The sequence below is a fragment of the Colobus angolensis genome, unplaced genomic scaffold (genome assembly GCF_000951035.1).
Source record: "Colobus angolensis palliatus isolate OR3802 unplaced genomic scaffold, Cang.pa_1.0 Scaffold130, whole genome shotgun sequence".
NCBI classification, from domain to species: Eukaryota; Metazoa; Chordata; class Mammalia; order Primates; family Cercopithecidae; genus Colobus; species Colobus angolensis.
In genome coordinates this window covers 1,750,374-1,766,934 of record NW_012114253.1, presented here as the reverse complement: position 1 = coordinate 1,766,934, position 16,561 = coordinate 1,750,374, and the positions used below count along the sequence as shown (strand labels likewise).

The 16,561-nt window shown below is 46.8% G+C and overlaps 1 protein-coding gene across 3 annotated transcripts in view; it reads left to right on the top strand.

Annotated features, from left to right (window-relative positions):
* Positions 1-16,561, top strand: part of CDA (cytidine deaminase) — a 35,915-nt gene that overhangs the window by 7,409 nt on the left and 11,945 nt on the right. For all 3 annotated transcript variants that reach the window (XM_011933987.1, XM_011933986.1, XM_011933985.1), the window contains 2 exons: positions 8,968-9,079; positions 15,514-15,571. In XM_011933987.1, coding sequence (XP_011789377.1) covers positions 8,968-9,079; positions 15,514-15,571 — 170 coding nt within the window. The remainder of the gene's footprint in view (positions 1-8,967; positions 9,080-15,513; positions 15,572-16,561) is intronic.

Genomic DNA, 16,561 nt, shown 5'->3' with positions numbered 1-16,561 from the left:
TATATGGACAGAACATTCCTCACGTGATTCTCTTTTTTTTTTTTTTTTTTTTTTTGAGACGGAGTCTCACTCTGTCACCCAGGCTGGAGTGCAGTGGCACGATCTCGGCTCACTGCAACTTCTGCCTCCCTAGTTCAAGCGATTCTCCTGCCTCAGCCTCCTAAGTAGCTGGGACTACAAGCGCATGTCACTACGCCCGACTAAGTTTTGTACTTTTAGTAGAAACGGGGTTTCATCATGTTGGTCAGGCCGATCTCGAACTCCTGACCTCATGATACGCCCGCCTCGGCCTCCCAAAGTGCTGGGATTACAGGCGTGAGCCACTACGCCTGGCCCCTCATGTGATTCTCAAACGTGGTCCCAGACCTGCAGCCTCAGCAGCTCCTGGGAACTTGTGAAAATTTCAAATTTTTGAGCTCCAACCCAGCCCAGACCTATTGAATCAGAAACTCCAGGAAAGAGGCTTAGAAGTGTGTTTTAAGAAGCCCTCTACTCAGGAGGCTAAGGCAGGAGGATTGCTTGAGTCCAGGGTTCAAATTCCAGCTGGGCAACATAACAAGACCCTGTCTCTAAAAAATATGTAAATAAATAAATTTAAAAAGAGAAGCCCTCCAGAACATTCTGATGCCCACTTGCTTGAGTGTGAGAAATACTGCTTTAATCCCTCAGATTAAAGAGAGTGTTATTCAATATCCAGAAAAAAGAGTGGGTGTAGTGCTCTCTGGTATTATTGTTTTCTCTGGGTGGCTGGGCCCAAATTGCCTCATTGTGAGCTTCTTTCCTTGTTGATGTTTTGTTTTGTTTTGTTTTGTTGAGACGGGGTCTCACTCTGTTGCCCAGTCTGGAGTTCAGTGGCACAATCTCAGCTCACTGCAGCCTCGACCTCCCTGGCTCAGGCGATCCTCCCACCTTATCCTCCCAAGTAGCTGGGATCACAGGTGTGCACCACCATGCCTAGCTAATTTTTAAAATTTTTTGTAGAGACGGGGTTTTGACATGTTGCCCAGGCGAGTCTCGAACTCCTGGACTCAAACGATCCACCCACCTCAGCCTCCAAAAGTGCTGGGATTACAGGCGTGAGCCACCACACCCAGTCTTGCTGATGCCTTAATAACATCTGACCCCAGCCCTGCCTTAAGCACCAAACCACCTCAAAATAGGGCCTTCCTTCCTGCCAGGCCGTAGAGAATAAGAAAAGTCCATCGTATCTCACAGGCCAGGATACATGTTTTGACCTCCTGCCACCAGCCTCCACTTTTACCTTCTGTAAAATGGTGTTCTAATAGTATTTACCTTACCCCACAGTTAGAAGGGTTCACTGACATTATGCAGGTAAAGCGCTCCACAGAGTGCCTGGTAGGTGAGTACCCAGTAAAAGAAAGCAATTAGTAATACTGGGACTATGATCGTAGTGTTATTTCGTCCAATCTTATCATCATGGATTTCTAACTTAGCACCATCCCAATCTCTCTCATGTGTGTTTTGAAGTAAGCAAAGGCAATAGCAGAAGCAGAATTGGTTTGCCTGGTCAGATGACGCCGGCTTTCTGGGCTTAGAGAAGCAAAATAAAATTGCGCAGCATTTCAGGATGCAGTACGTGGACAAAGTCTTCCTTCCTTTTTTTTTTTTTTTTAGCTAGAAAATTCAAGGAAATTACGTGAATTTGTTAGAGGCTCCAAATACAGTTATTCCTCTGCATGTTAAGCAGCTGGCAATGAAGTGGAAAATTCCACTCTTTCAATAATGGTTAGCCATCTCAGCTCAGACCATGCTGTGGTCTGAAGGTTTGCCCATCCAAAATGCATAAGCATACTTTGGTGGGCTTCTCTTTTCAAATTTATTTATTTATATACATTTTTATTTATATACATTTATTATTTATATAAACATAGTGAAATGGGGTCTCACTATGTTTAATTGCCAATGCCACAGTTTTGGGAGGTGGGGCCTAATAAGAGGTATTTAGATCATGAAGGCTCTGCCCCCATGAATGGATTAATACTACTATAAAAAGGGCTTACAGGGTGGCTTCTCTCTCTTTCACTCTCCTGCCACATGAGGAATAGTGCTCCTCCCCTCTGGAGGATGCAATGTTCAAGGCACCATCTTGGAAGCAGAGACTAGCTCCTCACTAGACACCAACCTGCCGGCAGCTTGACCTTGGACTCCCAAGCCTTCAGAATCACGACAAATACATTTCTGTCCTTTATAAATTACCCAGTCTGGGATATTACATTACAGCAGCACAAAACAGACTAAAACAGGCTGCTATAACAAAATACCACAGAGTAGTGATTTAAACAGCAGACATTTATTTCTCACGGTTCTGGAGGCCGGGAAGTCCAAGATTCAGTTCTTGGCGAGGGCCCTCTTTCCAACTTGGCCATTTTCTCACTATGCCCTGACATGATGGAGCGAGAGAGTTCAAGAGTCTCTTCCTCTTCTTATAATAGCACTAATCCTATCATGGGGGCTGCCCCTTCACCACCTCATCTAAACCTGGTTATCTCCCAAATGCCCTGCGTCCTAATAGTATCACATCGAGGGTTAGGGCTTCAACAGAAGAATTTTAGGGAAACACAAACATTTAATCCATAAGGAAAACTGAGAGCCCCCTGGCTTCACTGTTCCAGGCCCAGGACATACCACAAAGCATGCTAGAGACAAAATCTCTGCCCTCGGAAAGTTTGTAATATAATAGGAGGAATTAGATAATGAAGACATTCATTTCAGGAGAGTCTTAAGTGCTATGAAGAAAATTAAAGCAGGAGAAATGGATAGAGAGGGTTGGAGGCAGTGGTGAAGCCATTTTAGATAGGTGATCGGAGAAAGCGTCTCTGAGAAAGTGACATGTGAGCAGAGCCCTGAGTAGGGTGAATAGTGCACAAAAGGGAAAGAGTTCCAGGCAGTAGGAACAACCAGTGCAAAGACCCTGTGGCAGAAGCACACTTGGTACCCTGGGGGAGCACCTGGAAGGACAGCAGGTCTAGAGAACAAAAGGAGATGAGGGCCAAGAGGTAAAACCAGATCACTTATGACCTCAGTACCAGATCACATATGACCTTGGCACCAGATCACGTATGACCTTGTAGTCATAGAAAGGATTTCAGGCCAAGCACAGTGGCTCACGCCTGTAATCCCAGCACTTTGGGAGACTGAGGCGGGTGGATCATAAGGTCAGGAGTTCGAGACCAACCTGACCAATATGGTGAAACCCAATCTCTACCAAAAATACAAAAATTAGCCAGGCGTGGTGGCACACTCCTATAGTCCTAGCTACTTGGGAGGCTGAGGCAGGAGAATCACTTGAACCTGGGAGGAGGAGGTTGCAGTGAGCCGAGATTGTGCCACTGCACTCCAGCCTGGGTGACAGAGCAAGACTCCATCTCAAAAGTAAAATAAAATAAAATATAAAATAAAATAAAAATAAAGGATTTCAAAGTGCCTGAAAGACAGAGACAGGCATACCTTGTCATACTTTGTCGAGAAGGTGCAGAGGGTCACATAGCCCTACTGTCACCAAAGCCTTTATTTTTATGCAATTAATAACAGCAGCAGCTGACAACTGCTGACCATTTCCTCTGTGCCAGGCTTTGTGTTAAGTGCTTTACATGAGTGATCTCAATTTATTCTCACAAGAGGACTATGAGAGAGATTCTATCATTAGCATTTTACAAATGAGCCAGTGAGTCTCAAAGAGGTTCAGTCCCTTTCCCCAGCTCTCAGAGCCAGTAGGGCAAAGAGTCCCAGGGCAGAATGAAACCTAATAGAACCTCTTTCTACAGGGCACTGTTTGAGTAGTGGGACGTGTGAGTGTGCCCCCTGCCACAGCCATCTTTCTCTGTCATTAACTGGCCTATTGACATGTTTTACACACAGTAAAGGAAGATTTCTCCCTCTGAGGCCTTTCTGAACTTCCAGTGCAGACACATGTGACTGTCCTGAGAGACTGGGTCTTCTGCAAGTATGGAAATGTGCTTTAATGGCACATCAGCAAAACCCAAGATCTGCGTACATCACTTTTGATGGGAAAAGTGTTAGACTTTAGTCAGGGATGGGGCAGGGAAGCTGAAAGGGTGGGACTGGGAGAGTCACTAGACTTGGAGTGAGGCTGGCAGGGGCCGTAATCTGGGAGAGAGGCAGAAACCAAGTGTAGGGATGTCAGTGAAGGTGGGAGTGGTGAGCAGATACAGTAGGTGAGAGTGGTGCTTAAAGAAAGTCATTTTCAGGGTCTGGGCATCATGGTTCACACCTGTAAATCCCAGCATTTTGGGAGGCCAAGCTGGGCGGATCACTTGAGGCCAGGAGTTCAAGACCAGCCTGGCCAACATGGTGAAACCCCGTCTTCACTAAAAATTAAAAAATTAGGCAGACATGGTGATGCACGCCTGTAATCCCAGCTACTAGGGAGGCTGAGATGAGAATCACTTGAACCCAGGAGGTGGAGATTGCAGTGAGCTGAGATCGTGCCACCACACGCCAGCTTGGGCGACAGATAAATAAATAAATTAATTTAATTAAATTAAAAGAAAAGAAAAAGAAAGTCATTTCAGGTGAGGATCAGGAACCTGGCTGGGGAGACAAGGTGGGGAGCAAGAGACACTCATTCATTTATTCATTCAACTTTCATTGACTCAGCAGACAGACTGAGCAATAAGGGGCCAGTTATCTCAGCTATAATAACTAACATTTAAATAAACAAAAGCTCTCAGGGTTGCAACTTCCTGATTATTCCCTGCCCCATATTCCAACTGTATTAACTGATCTCTGTACAGTTTCAAATGATAAAAATACACATGAACTATTTTAGACAAAAGGAGGATGTATTGGTTCCTATAACTAAACCATGGGAAGAGCTGGAGTGTAGTCAGACCTCAGGGGCAACTGGCACCGGCCAAACTCCTTTTTTTCCAGCTGTCATCTCTCATCCATTCTTCTGAGTGTCCATTTCAGCCTCCCTCATTGGTCTCTTCCATAATGAATGGAAACATGGTGGCCCACACTCAGCAGTCTCAGAGAGAAACTGAAGTTCCCATGCTGAGATGAACTCTGATTGGCCAGTTTGAGTCAGCTGCTCATCTTTAATCCCATAGCAAGGTCATAGGAGACAAGATGGCAGCTCCCATTTGAACTACATGCTGGCAAATAAAGTAAGGGTCATCCCTCAGGGGAAAAAAAGTAAGAGGTGCTAAGCTGTCAAAACAGTAGATGCTCACTGTAGTCTACTCTGGTGCTCAGTATACACGCCTGTTTTCTTCTCCAAAGTAGAACTCCGAACCAGCCCCCACCTAACACCATATAGCCATCCCATGCACCACTGTGACCACATTCACCCTCACCCCGACAAGGGACCTGCAGCTGTGGCACCCAGTGGTGTCTAATGACATCTGTCAACTCTGGACATGAATGCCTGTGATCCTGAGAACAATGAGCTAAATGACTAATCACTCCTAACATGCCAATGTAAATAATGAAAGGACCAGCAAATATGTGAGGAAAAATATACAAGAAGATAATGACCAAATAATTCCCAAATGTGATCAACACGGACCAAATACTGCATAATCACAATGAAGACTTGGACTTAGAAAAGGAGGTGTAGGCTGGGCACCATGGCTCATACCTATAATCCCAGCACCTTGAGAGGCCAAGGTAGGTGGATCCCTTGAGCCCAAGAGTTTGAGACTGGCCTGGGCAACCCCATCTCTACAAAAAATACAAAAAATTAGCCAGGTGTGGTGGTGTACACCTGTGGTCCCAGCTACTCGGGAGGTTAGGATGAGAGGGTCAGTGGAGCCCAGGAGTTTGAGGTTACAGTGAGCTATGATCATGCCACTACACATCAGCCTGGACAACAGAGTAAGATCCTGTCAAAAATAAAGGAGAGGGAAGAGGAGGGGAGGAGAGGGGAAGGCAGGGGAGGGAAGGGGAGGGGAGGCTAAGTTGATGAAATAAATAAGAATACAGTGACTCAAACGAGATGGTGGCTTATTTCCCTCATCTAACAGACCAGGGGTGGGCTGGAGTCCACAGCATAGGAGATGCTTTTCTCTGTCCTGCAAAGTTGTCCTGGAAATCAGATTCCTTCTGACTACGTGTCCCACCATCCCTAGAGTTGTGTCCTCATCTGCATGTTCAAACTGATACACATCATCACACCCACATCATGGTTTTTTGTTGTTGTTGTGTTTTGAGATGGAGTCTCGTTCTGTTGCCCAGGCTGGAGTGCCGTGGCATGATCTCGGCTCACTGCAACCTCTGCCTCCCGGGTTCAAGAAATTCTCCTGCCTCAGGCTCCTGAGTAGCTGGGACTACAGGTGCCTGACCCCATGGCAGGCTAATTTTTACATTTTTAGTAGACAGGGTTTCACCATATTAGCCAGGCTGGTCTCAAACTCCTGACCTTTTGATCCATCTGCCTTGGCCTCCCAAAGTGCTGGGATTACAGGTGTGAGCCACTGCGCCCAGCCTCATCATGGGTTTTTATAGGCCAGACTTGTGGCTTCTTTGGCGGTCCAATTCTATCAAAAAGTTAAAAACATCCTGATCTATTTGCTTCCAATTATTTCCATACAGAAATGCCACACCCAAAGATCCCTTCTGGACATGGTTCTGAAGCCTGCCAATTCTCACACTTTCCTAACTAGCTCCCATGCCTGGCCCATCCCTGCTGCCCCATCTTAATGCTGGCTATTGTGGTGACTGAAACAACAGGCTGGGTGGGCAGATGACACATCACATCTTTGCCACAGGGTTGATTCCCACTGCCAGGAAGAGAAATTTCAGTGGTAGGTACAACGGCCTGCCTTCCCGGAAATTGCAGGTGGAGCTTTACCAAATAACAGACTAGGAGGAGTCACCGTCTGGCCATCTTCCCTCATCTGTGTTTTCTCCTTTGCGTTGCTCAGCCACTAAGCCAATGTCACATATTTAGATTTTTTTTGTTCAAGTTGCATCTCACCTTCAGCACAAATGTCTGCGTTAGCTATAGGTTACGCTACTATAGCAAACAGATTCCAAGATGCAGTGACGCAAACATGATAGAATTCTGTTTTTCTCTCACACAACAATTCCGAGTAGGCCCCAGGCAAACAGGCAACTCTGCCCCATGAGTTGACCAGGTTTCCAAATCCCTTCTCTCTCCTTGCTGCTCCTCCATTCCCATGGCCACAAGGTCAAAAGTGTCCCACTCCATCACCTCCACCTTCCAGCCTGTGGAAGGATAAAAGAATGGAAGTAATAGGCAAGCAACCTCTTTACCAAAAGTATGATCCAGAAATTTCCCACATCATCTTTGGGCCACATCCCATTGGCCAGAACTGCATCATGTGGCCACACTGTGCTGCAAGGGAGTCTGGGAATTACAGTCCCTAGCTGAGTGGCCATGCTGGAATGGGAGGCACTTGTATTACTTAAAGGAAGAAATAGGAAATGAATACTGGGGAACAATTCCTATCTCTGCCTCAGGGAAAAAGGCAATTTACAAACAGTGGTACAGACCAAATACCACATCTTGCTGGTCAAGGGAAAACCCAGGTTCCATGGTGATTTGTTCGTAGACTCACTTCCCTGAATATGGGGACTTTCTTAGCCAATCTGGCGATGCAAACATCTTGTCTCCTGGGAGCAGCCCTGGCTTATCGTACCCCTGGAACTACCCTGAAAGAGCCAATAGGAAGGACTCCCTTACTGAGGGCTGGGCCATCTTAGAAGCCCACATCCCATTGGAAGCCCGAGGATTGTTTTAAGACTTGTGCAGGCCGGGCGCAGTGGCTCAAGCCTGTAATCCCAGCACTTTGGGAGGTCGAGACGGGTGGATCACGAGGTCAAGAGATCGAGACCATCCTGAGCTACACAGTGAAACCCCGTCTCTACTAAAAAATACAAAAACTAGCCGGGCGAGATGGCGGGCGCCTGTAGTCCCAGCTACTCGGGAGGCTGAGGCAGGAGAATGGCGTAAACCCGGGAGGCGGAGCTTGCAGTGAGCTGAGATCGCGCCACTGCACTCCAGCCTGGGCGACAGAGCTAGACTCCGTCTCCAAAAAAAAAAAAAAAAAAAAAAGACTTGTGCAATCACAGGCAACTTGCACAAAGCTCGGGGTTTTTTTGTTTGTTTGTTTGTTGATTTCTTGTTAGTTAGTTTTGACAGTTTGTTTTGCAACACAGCTGAAATAGAACCCTGGCTGAACTCTGACAGCCAGTACCTAACCCCCAAAATTTTGTCCAGGCTCAAACTTGGAATCAGGATCTGTCTTAGTCTGTTCAGGCGGCTATGATAGAATACCATAGACTGGGCAGCTTGTAAATAACAGAAGTGTATTGCTCACAGTTCTGGAGACCAGCAAGTCCAAGGTCAAGGCACTGGCAGATTCAGTGAGGGCCCTGCTTACTCATAGACGGTGACTCCTTGCTATGTCCTCATGCTGCAGAAGGGGCAAGGCAGTTCTCTGGTTTTGTAAGTGCATGACTCCCATTCCTAGGCTTGGTCCCTTTCATTCTGTTCTCATTATCTAATCGTTCCTCCAAAGGCCCCACTTCCTAATACCGTCACTTTGGGGGCTGGGATTTCAACATATGAATTGGATGGGAACACATTCATACCTGGGACTCTTAGATGCAGGTATGGGGGCTCTACTTGTTTCTGTAAGCCTCAGCAGCTCCCCTGGCCTTGACCTCTGCAGGGGTGATGCGGCTGCCTAATCTGCCTGTTGTGCTGCCCTGCTCCCAAGCTGTGCTTCGTCATGGAGGCACTGGGTAAATTAAGACAGTGCCAGGTTCTTGGGAAGGGCCACTACCATGGACCAAAGAGTCTACCGGTGCCCCAAGTCGAATTGCCCTTTCCTTCTCCCCATCTTGTTTGGAGTAACCAGTTCCTTCCTGCTTTGGAATGGGGCAAGCCTCTTACTCAACACATGCAGCAGGAAGTGTTTCTGCCAGACTTACCACTGGACTCTGCTCTCTTCTCAGGGTGTAACATAGAAAATGCCTGCTACCCTCTGGGCATCTGTGCTGAACGGACCGCTATCCAGAAGGCCGTCTCAGAAGGGTACAAGGATTTCAGGGCAATTGCTATCGCCAGGTGAGTGGGAAAGCCCAGGTTGCAACAATATTCATTCATCTCTTTAGCCAACATCTTCCTTACACATATTATTCATTCATTCATTCATCTGTCATATGTTTGTTGTGGACTTCCTATGTGCCAGGTGCTGTATAGGGCCCTGGGATGAGTGCTGAGGATAAGGAGACAAATAAGAAATGGAGTCTGCCCTCAGTGAGCCTGCAAGGCAGGTAAATAAGCAAGGCAACTCTCATACAAGGGCCGGTATGCCTCTGTTCCAGCAACACAAAGTGACACAGACTCCTTTCCTACAAGATACAACAGAAAGGCAGCCTTGAAACACAAAGTGGGGAGGACCTAAAAATCACCTGCTACAGACTCCCTTGCCACCACCCCCATTTTATAGCTGATGAAATTGAGGCCCAGATAAGTTGAGCAACTTTCTTGGGAGTTAGTGCCAGTGCTGGGATAAAACCCAGGTTCCAGAGTCTCACTGCAGGGCTCATTCCACTGTATCATGCTGTGCTAGCAGATGGAACATGTTTCCCTGCTCTCCGCAAGCTGATGCTAGGATCCTGAATGAGCCACTCAGCATTGCTCACTCCTTCATTTGGCAACACTCGCCTCAAGGTTCAAGAACCAGGATACAAAATCAGCCAGGTAAACGCTAGTTATGGTTCAAACTAATCAGAATCCAGCCCGGGTTCTGGCTGAACAAGAGCCCCAATCAATGCTCCTATATGTCCCAAACATAAATATCCTAGTTGGCATGGCTTCCTCTCCATGGGAGCATGTTGAATTCTTGTTGGCTCTGGCCCTAGACTCAGTGGTTTCAGGATCCAAGCATGTAAATTAGCCCTTTTACTGGACTCCATTATTTAATGACTTAATGGTGAATCTCTCCAGTGTGCACCTTTGCATTGTATATGACAGTTTTCTTAACAAGTTATTGATGCAAGAAAAATGACATGGGAAATGTTTATCCCACCCAGAAGGAGGCTGCATGCTTGTTGGTCTTTAGGAACATCTGGGTGCATAGGTCACATTGTATGAGGGAATTACCTCTTCACTCATAGTGGAATTAATTCCTGTGGCAGAGCTACGGCACCTTTTTGGCTAAAATGCAGAAAAAGAGCTACACCTTTTAGCACCTTTCTGGCTAAAATGTGGAAATGCAGGGGTTTAGTGCAAGGTCAGTGGGGACTGTACAGAAGCGAGCCCACGTGCCTTTTATAAGATCCTCAACTTTGCCTCAGTCTGGCCCCGAGGTGACCCAGCTTATTCAAGGTTTGTTTCTGAGTAAGTAAAGCCCGAGGTGCACTTAAGGAGAAGGGCCCCAGTATCTGAGAGCCTTCCCTGTGACCGAGGTGCGTCCTGGCTTCCTTAGGGCTTCCAGAGGAATAAGTGACGCTGTGCTGAGAACATTTTGTGCAGATAGGCCGAGATCAGGATGTGAATTGCACTTTATGGGGAAAAAAAAAAAAAAAAAGGAGGGAAATAACTCAATTTCAAAGCTGATCCAAGAAAATAATGATATTCTAGGGAAAAAGAGGCCAAAGTCAACCAAAGGATAATGATGCCTTGCTCTGTTTAGAATTTTCCAAATGAGAGGCTTTTTCTCTTGGTCATTGTCTACTTTCAAACACAACGAAATCTCACTAGCAATGATTAGCAAATGTCGTTATTTACACAAAACCTGCCATTTTTCCAGCCCCCAACTGCTGTACTCTGGGTATTCAGCCTGCATCAGTGTCCCTGAGCCCAAAATACACTCATTATGACACTCATGATTTGTTAAATTGAGAGCGTTTGTGGATTTAGAGGATGAATGAGAAGCACCAACTCCCTCATTAACATCAGATGGGTCTGAGCAGCCTCAGAGAGAACCCCTCTGAGGTCTCTAAGGATGGAGACCGCACTCAGGAAAGGTCCATGTGTCTTACTGCTCTCAGACAGGTGAGCTCGCCCCACTGGGTCCCAGCTCTCATGATCAGAGTCAGTAGGTTTCCAGCCCATCGAGTCTGATAAGCATGGCCTCAGTGTGTGATCAAGGTGAGCACAAACCACAGAAAACTGTAAATAGCCAGCAAAAGGCAAGACAGAGTGAAGGGCAGAGGAGAGGGAGAAAGGGGGAAGTGGTGAAGCAGTGAAGAAACATCCTGAGGCAGCCAGCAAGTGCTCACTCAGTCTTGAGTCTCTCTCTTGGCAGGAACGTTGAGTAAGTTAGAAGCCCAGGCTTCAGCGTCAATGAAACCTGTTTCCAAATGCAGCCGCATTACGGACCTTAGGCATGCTGCTTAGACCCTGAGCCTGGCTTCTCACCTGTGAAATGGAGGAGACTGGTTTGTTACAGGGTCTCATGGAACGATTTCTATAAAGTTCCTGACACAGGGTATGTAATACATTCACACTATTATATAGTTGCTTTTTTTTTTTTGGTTGGTTTTTGGTTTGGTTTGGTTTTTCTTTGAGAACAAGCCTCGTTGTGCCACCCAGGCTGGAGTGCCGTGGCAAGATTTCGGCTCACTGCAACCTCAGCCTCCCAGGTTCAAGCGGTTCTCATGCTTCAGCCTCCTGAGTAGCTGAGACTACAGGTGTCTGCCACCATGCCTGGCTAATTTTTGAATTTTTAGTAGAGATGGGGTTTCACCATGTTGACCAAGCTGGTCTCGAACTTCTGGCCTCAAGTGATCCGCCCACCTGGGCCTCCCAAAGTGCTGGGATTATAGGTGTGAGTGACCACATTCAGCCTCAAACTATTACATTGTTTTAAAGTTATCGTTATTTATTCTGCAAGCCGCAAAACTACCAAAGGCAGAATGTGTAGATTTGGGGTTCAAATCCTGATTCTGCCACTTTACTAACTTTGTGTCCTTGGGCAAGCCGTTTCATCTTTCATGATCTACAGCATGCAGGTGATAAGAGTGCCTGCATACCTCCGCCCCTTACAGGGTTGTTGGGGGATTAAATGAACTAATTCACTTAAGGTCCTTAGCACAGAGGCTGGCACACAGAACCACCATGTATGGGTAAGCCATTAATGTTAACAGGCTGTCTCTACATCCTCAGTGCTAGGCTGCCTGGAAACACCATCCTGTGACTTGGTTGTTAAAGCCTACACCAAATCTACCTTCCCAGTGAAATGCATGCTTACCTTGAAATCCCTGATGCAGATCACCTTGTCCAGGGAGCTAGCCATTGGGTAGTGGGCCACAGATGCCATAAGATTCAGAAAGGAGGCCGGATGCGGTGGCTCATGCCTGTAATTCCAGCACTTTGGAAGGCCGAGGTGGGTGGATCACGAGGTCAGAAGATCGAGACCATCCTGCCTAACACGGTGAAACCTCGTCTCTACTAAAAATACAAAAAAAAATTAGCCGGGCATGGTGGCGGGCGCCTGTTGTCCCAGCTACTCGGGAGGCTGAGGCAGGAGAATGGCATGAACCTGGGAGGCGGAGGTTGCAGTGAGCCGAGATTATGCCACTGCACTCCAGCCTGGGTGACAGAGAGAGATTCCGTCTCAAACAAAAAGATTCAGAAAGGAAGCGGTGAGCTCAGCAGAGGTCAGATTACACAGGGCCTTACAGGGCATGGAAGGAAGTCTGAATTTCATTCAGAGCAACTCTCCCATGGCCCTAACCATGCCTTTGTTACAGCATTTCTGTGAAATTTTATCTGCCCCTCCAGAGGGTAAGCTCCCGGGATTGTCTGATTGGTCTTTGTTGCTCCTTTCCCATGCCTGCCTGGCATAGAGAAGGTCGATATGTGTGGAATGAAGTGAAAAATAACCCCCAAAAAGCTTAAGAGAGGCCCTGGCTGCAACAGCTGTTATCCAGTCATTGCAAGAGTTCACTCAGCGTCCTGGGCAGGAGTCACCACCCTCTCATGTACCCATGGGTTTTTCTTCTGAAGCTGGAAGCGTGCTCAGAGAGAACCCCATCTTCCCATGGAACAGAACCTTTCATTGACTGGACCCCCACATATAAAAAGTAGTTATGGTGAGAATTAAAGAAAATCGCATCTCGGCTGCTTTATTTGAATCAGAGTATCTATCCCTGTCTCCACATGTTTGGTTGGTTAATCAGTTGCCTAGCTCCCCTCACTAGTCTATAAACTCCTGAGCATAGTGAATTTGGTCTGTTTTGTTCACTGCTGCACTCCTAGCACCAATGACAGTGCCCAGCACATAGTAGGTGCTCAGCAAATATTTGTTGGTTGAAATGAGACGATGCATATAAAATGCTTTGCAGAATGCCTGGCACATTCTAGACACACATTATCTTTTTTTCTTTTTTTTTTTTTTTTGAGACGGAGTCTTGCTCTGTCGCCCAGACTGGAGTGCAGTGGCATGATCTCCGCTCACTGCAACCTCTGCCTCCCAGGTTCAAGCAATTCTCTTCCTCAGCCTCCCGAGTAGCTGGGATTACAGGCATCTGCCACCACGCCCGGCTAATTTTTGTATTTTTAGTGGAGACGGGATTTCACCATGTTGGCCAGGGTGGTCTTGAACTCCTGACTTTGTGATCCACCCACTTCGGCCTCCCAAAGTGCTGGGATTACAGGCACAGGCGCACACTATCTTAATAACAATTGTTGTTAAGATATAATAAGATGAATTATTAAATAGTACATAAAACACATAGCATATAATAAAACTGTATATGATAAAGTACTAAAATTATGACAAAGCTTACATAGTAAGGAAACAAATATCCAGCACTTAGAACAGGCAGTAACAATATGTATATAACATTCTAAAGTTTACAAAGTCTTCCATACACCTTATCTCATTTTATCTTCTAGCATTCTTACAAAGCAGATGACGTATCATCCACATTTTACAGCAAATAAATGAGCCTTGGATGAGTTAAAATGACTTAGTCAAAGTCACCCATAGCAAAAGGAAGAGCCAACTAAGAACCAACATTTAAATCCTGTGTTCTGCCAGGCACGGTGGCTCATGAGCCCAGGAGTTCAAGACCAGCCTGGGCAATATAGTGAGACCCTATTTCTACAACAAATCAAAAAATGAGCTGAGTGTGGTGGTGTGTGCCTGCAGTCCTAGCTACTCAGGAGGCTGAGGTAAGAGGATCCTTTGAGGCCAGGAGGCAGAGGCTGCAGTGAGCCATAATTATGCCACTGCACTGTAGCCTAGACAACAGAACAAGACCCTGTCTCAAATAAATAAATAAATAAATAAAAATCCTATGTTCTTCCAGAGATATCACAAAGCTGTGTGTCCAAAAGAATAAGGAGGATGGTGGCTGCTGGCTTCACCTGTGGTGCTCCAGCAGGCTTGGAATTTTCCATCATCCAAGGCACTTGTTTGTTTTGTTTTGTTTTATTTTGAGGCAGAGTCTTGCTCTGTTGCCCAGGCTGGAGTGCAGTGGCGCCATCTCGGCTCACTGCAACCTCCGCCTCCCAGGTTCAAGCGATTCTCCTGCCTCAGCCTCCCGAATAGCTGGGACTACAGGCGTGCACCACCACGCCCAGCTAATTTTTGTATTTTTAGTAGCAACGGGGTCTCACCATGTTGGCCATGATGGTCTCAGTCTCTTGACCTCATGAGCCACTCGGCCTCCAAAAGTGCTGGGATTATAGGCGTGAGCCACCGCGCCTGGCCAAAGCCGCCTGTTTTAGGGACCAATCCTTGTCCTGCTCAGACCTAGAGGTCTGCCTGTAGGAGCCTAAACTCTCACAGGCAATCCCTAGCTGGTGAGCTTCTCTTCTTCAGGCTTTCTCCAGTGCAAGCAACCCATTTTTCTCTCTGAGTCACACGCACTTTATTCTTTCATGCCTCAGGGCCTTTGTGTTTTTGCTTGTTTGTTTGTTGTTTTTTGAGGCAGGGTCTCTGTCAGCCAGATGGCAGTTCACTGCAGCCTCCGCCTCTCAGACTCAAGTGATCCTCCTAGCTCAGCCTCCCGAGTAGCTGGGACTACAGGCCCGCACCACCACACCTGGCTAATTTTTTGTATTTTTAGTAGAAATGCAGTTTCACCATGTTGGCCAGGCTGGTCTCAAACTCTTGACCTCAGGTGATCCACCCACATCGGCCTCTCACAGTGCTGGGATTACAGGTGTGAGCCACCGCGCCCAGCTGCATTTTGTTTAAAATGATGACTCAGCTGGTTTTTTACATCACCCTCTGGGCTGAACAATCTCCTGAAGACCAGAGACAAATTCTCTTTGACCTTTGTATTCCCTGAGTGTGGGTGACGGTAAGTGCTCACTAAACGTTTATGGACGGCACTAAGGAAAGTCCTGCTCGTGGCCCTGCCTTGTGGCAGTGTGGAAAGCCACCTCAGCCTTCAGGACACAGCAGATCTGTGAATCAGGAACTGCCTGATGGGGTATGACCCAAATCAGGAACCAGGCCGAGACAATTGCCTAAATCTTAGCAATTGTCCTCAGGCCTTGGGAGAGACTAATTTGAGTCTGACTCTTTGCTTCCCCAGTGACATGCAAGATGATTTTATCTCTCCATGTGGGGCCTGCAGGCAAGTCATGAGAGAGGTAAGCAGCTTCTCTTGCTTTCTGGAATGCAAATCTCTTCCCTGTCGCAGGCTATGGGAGCCATGCCAAGCTGCAGGCGTGGCAGGCGTGGAGACACAGCTATTGGCCCGTTTGCTCGGTTGGCTGACTTATAAGGCCTCCCTACAATTGCATGAGTCACTGGAAATTATTCCTTCATTTAACAAATACTTACTGAGCGAGTGTCTGCTCTGTGCCAGGCACTGAGGTAGCTCTGGGGAGGCAGCAGGGAAAAGACGGGCCAGGCCCTGCCCTCACAGAGCTCATAGGCTAATGCAGAAGACAGATGATAAACAAGGAGCAAAATAAATAAACAAACAGTGACATTTCTGAGAGTCATGAGGGCTATAGAGGAAAAAAAAAAATGCAGAAAAAAAAAGGAGTCCAGTGACAAAGGGGCAAGCAGGGGACACTGCAGACTGGGGTCAGTGAACAACAGCCCATGGGCCAAATCCAGCCTGCTGCTTATATTTGTAAATAAAGTTTTATTGGTACACAGCCATGGCCATTCATTCACCTATTGTTCATAGCCACTTTGCCCTGACAACAGCAGAGGTGAGCCATTACGACAAAGGCCACATGGCCTCTAAACCTAAAATATTTACTGTCTGGTCCTTGACAGAAAAAGGTTTGCTAACCCCTGCTTTAGATGTCCAGGAAGGGCCTCTTTTTGAGCATGACATTTGAGCAGAAATATAAATAATGAGGAAAAAATGAGATGAACAGAGGTCTAGAAAAGGAGATTCTGAGACAGCATAAGCAGCAAGTTTTGCGCTCAGACTCTTGGTGAATTTGAGAAGAGGCAAGAAGGCACCAAGAGGGCTAGGGTCTGGTAAGTGGAAGGAAAGCAATGGGATTGAAGTCAGAAGGGTAGGCAGGGGCCAGATCACATGGGGCCTGGCCATGGGATAAAGGGTACATTTTATTCAAAGAATAAACGAAACTGAAGTGTACACTTTTTTTTTTTTTTTT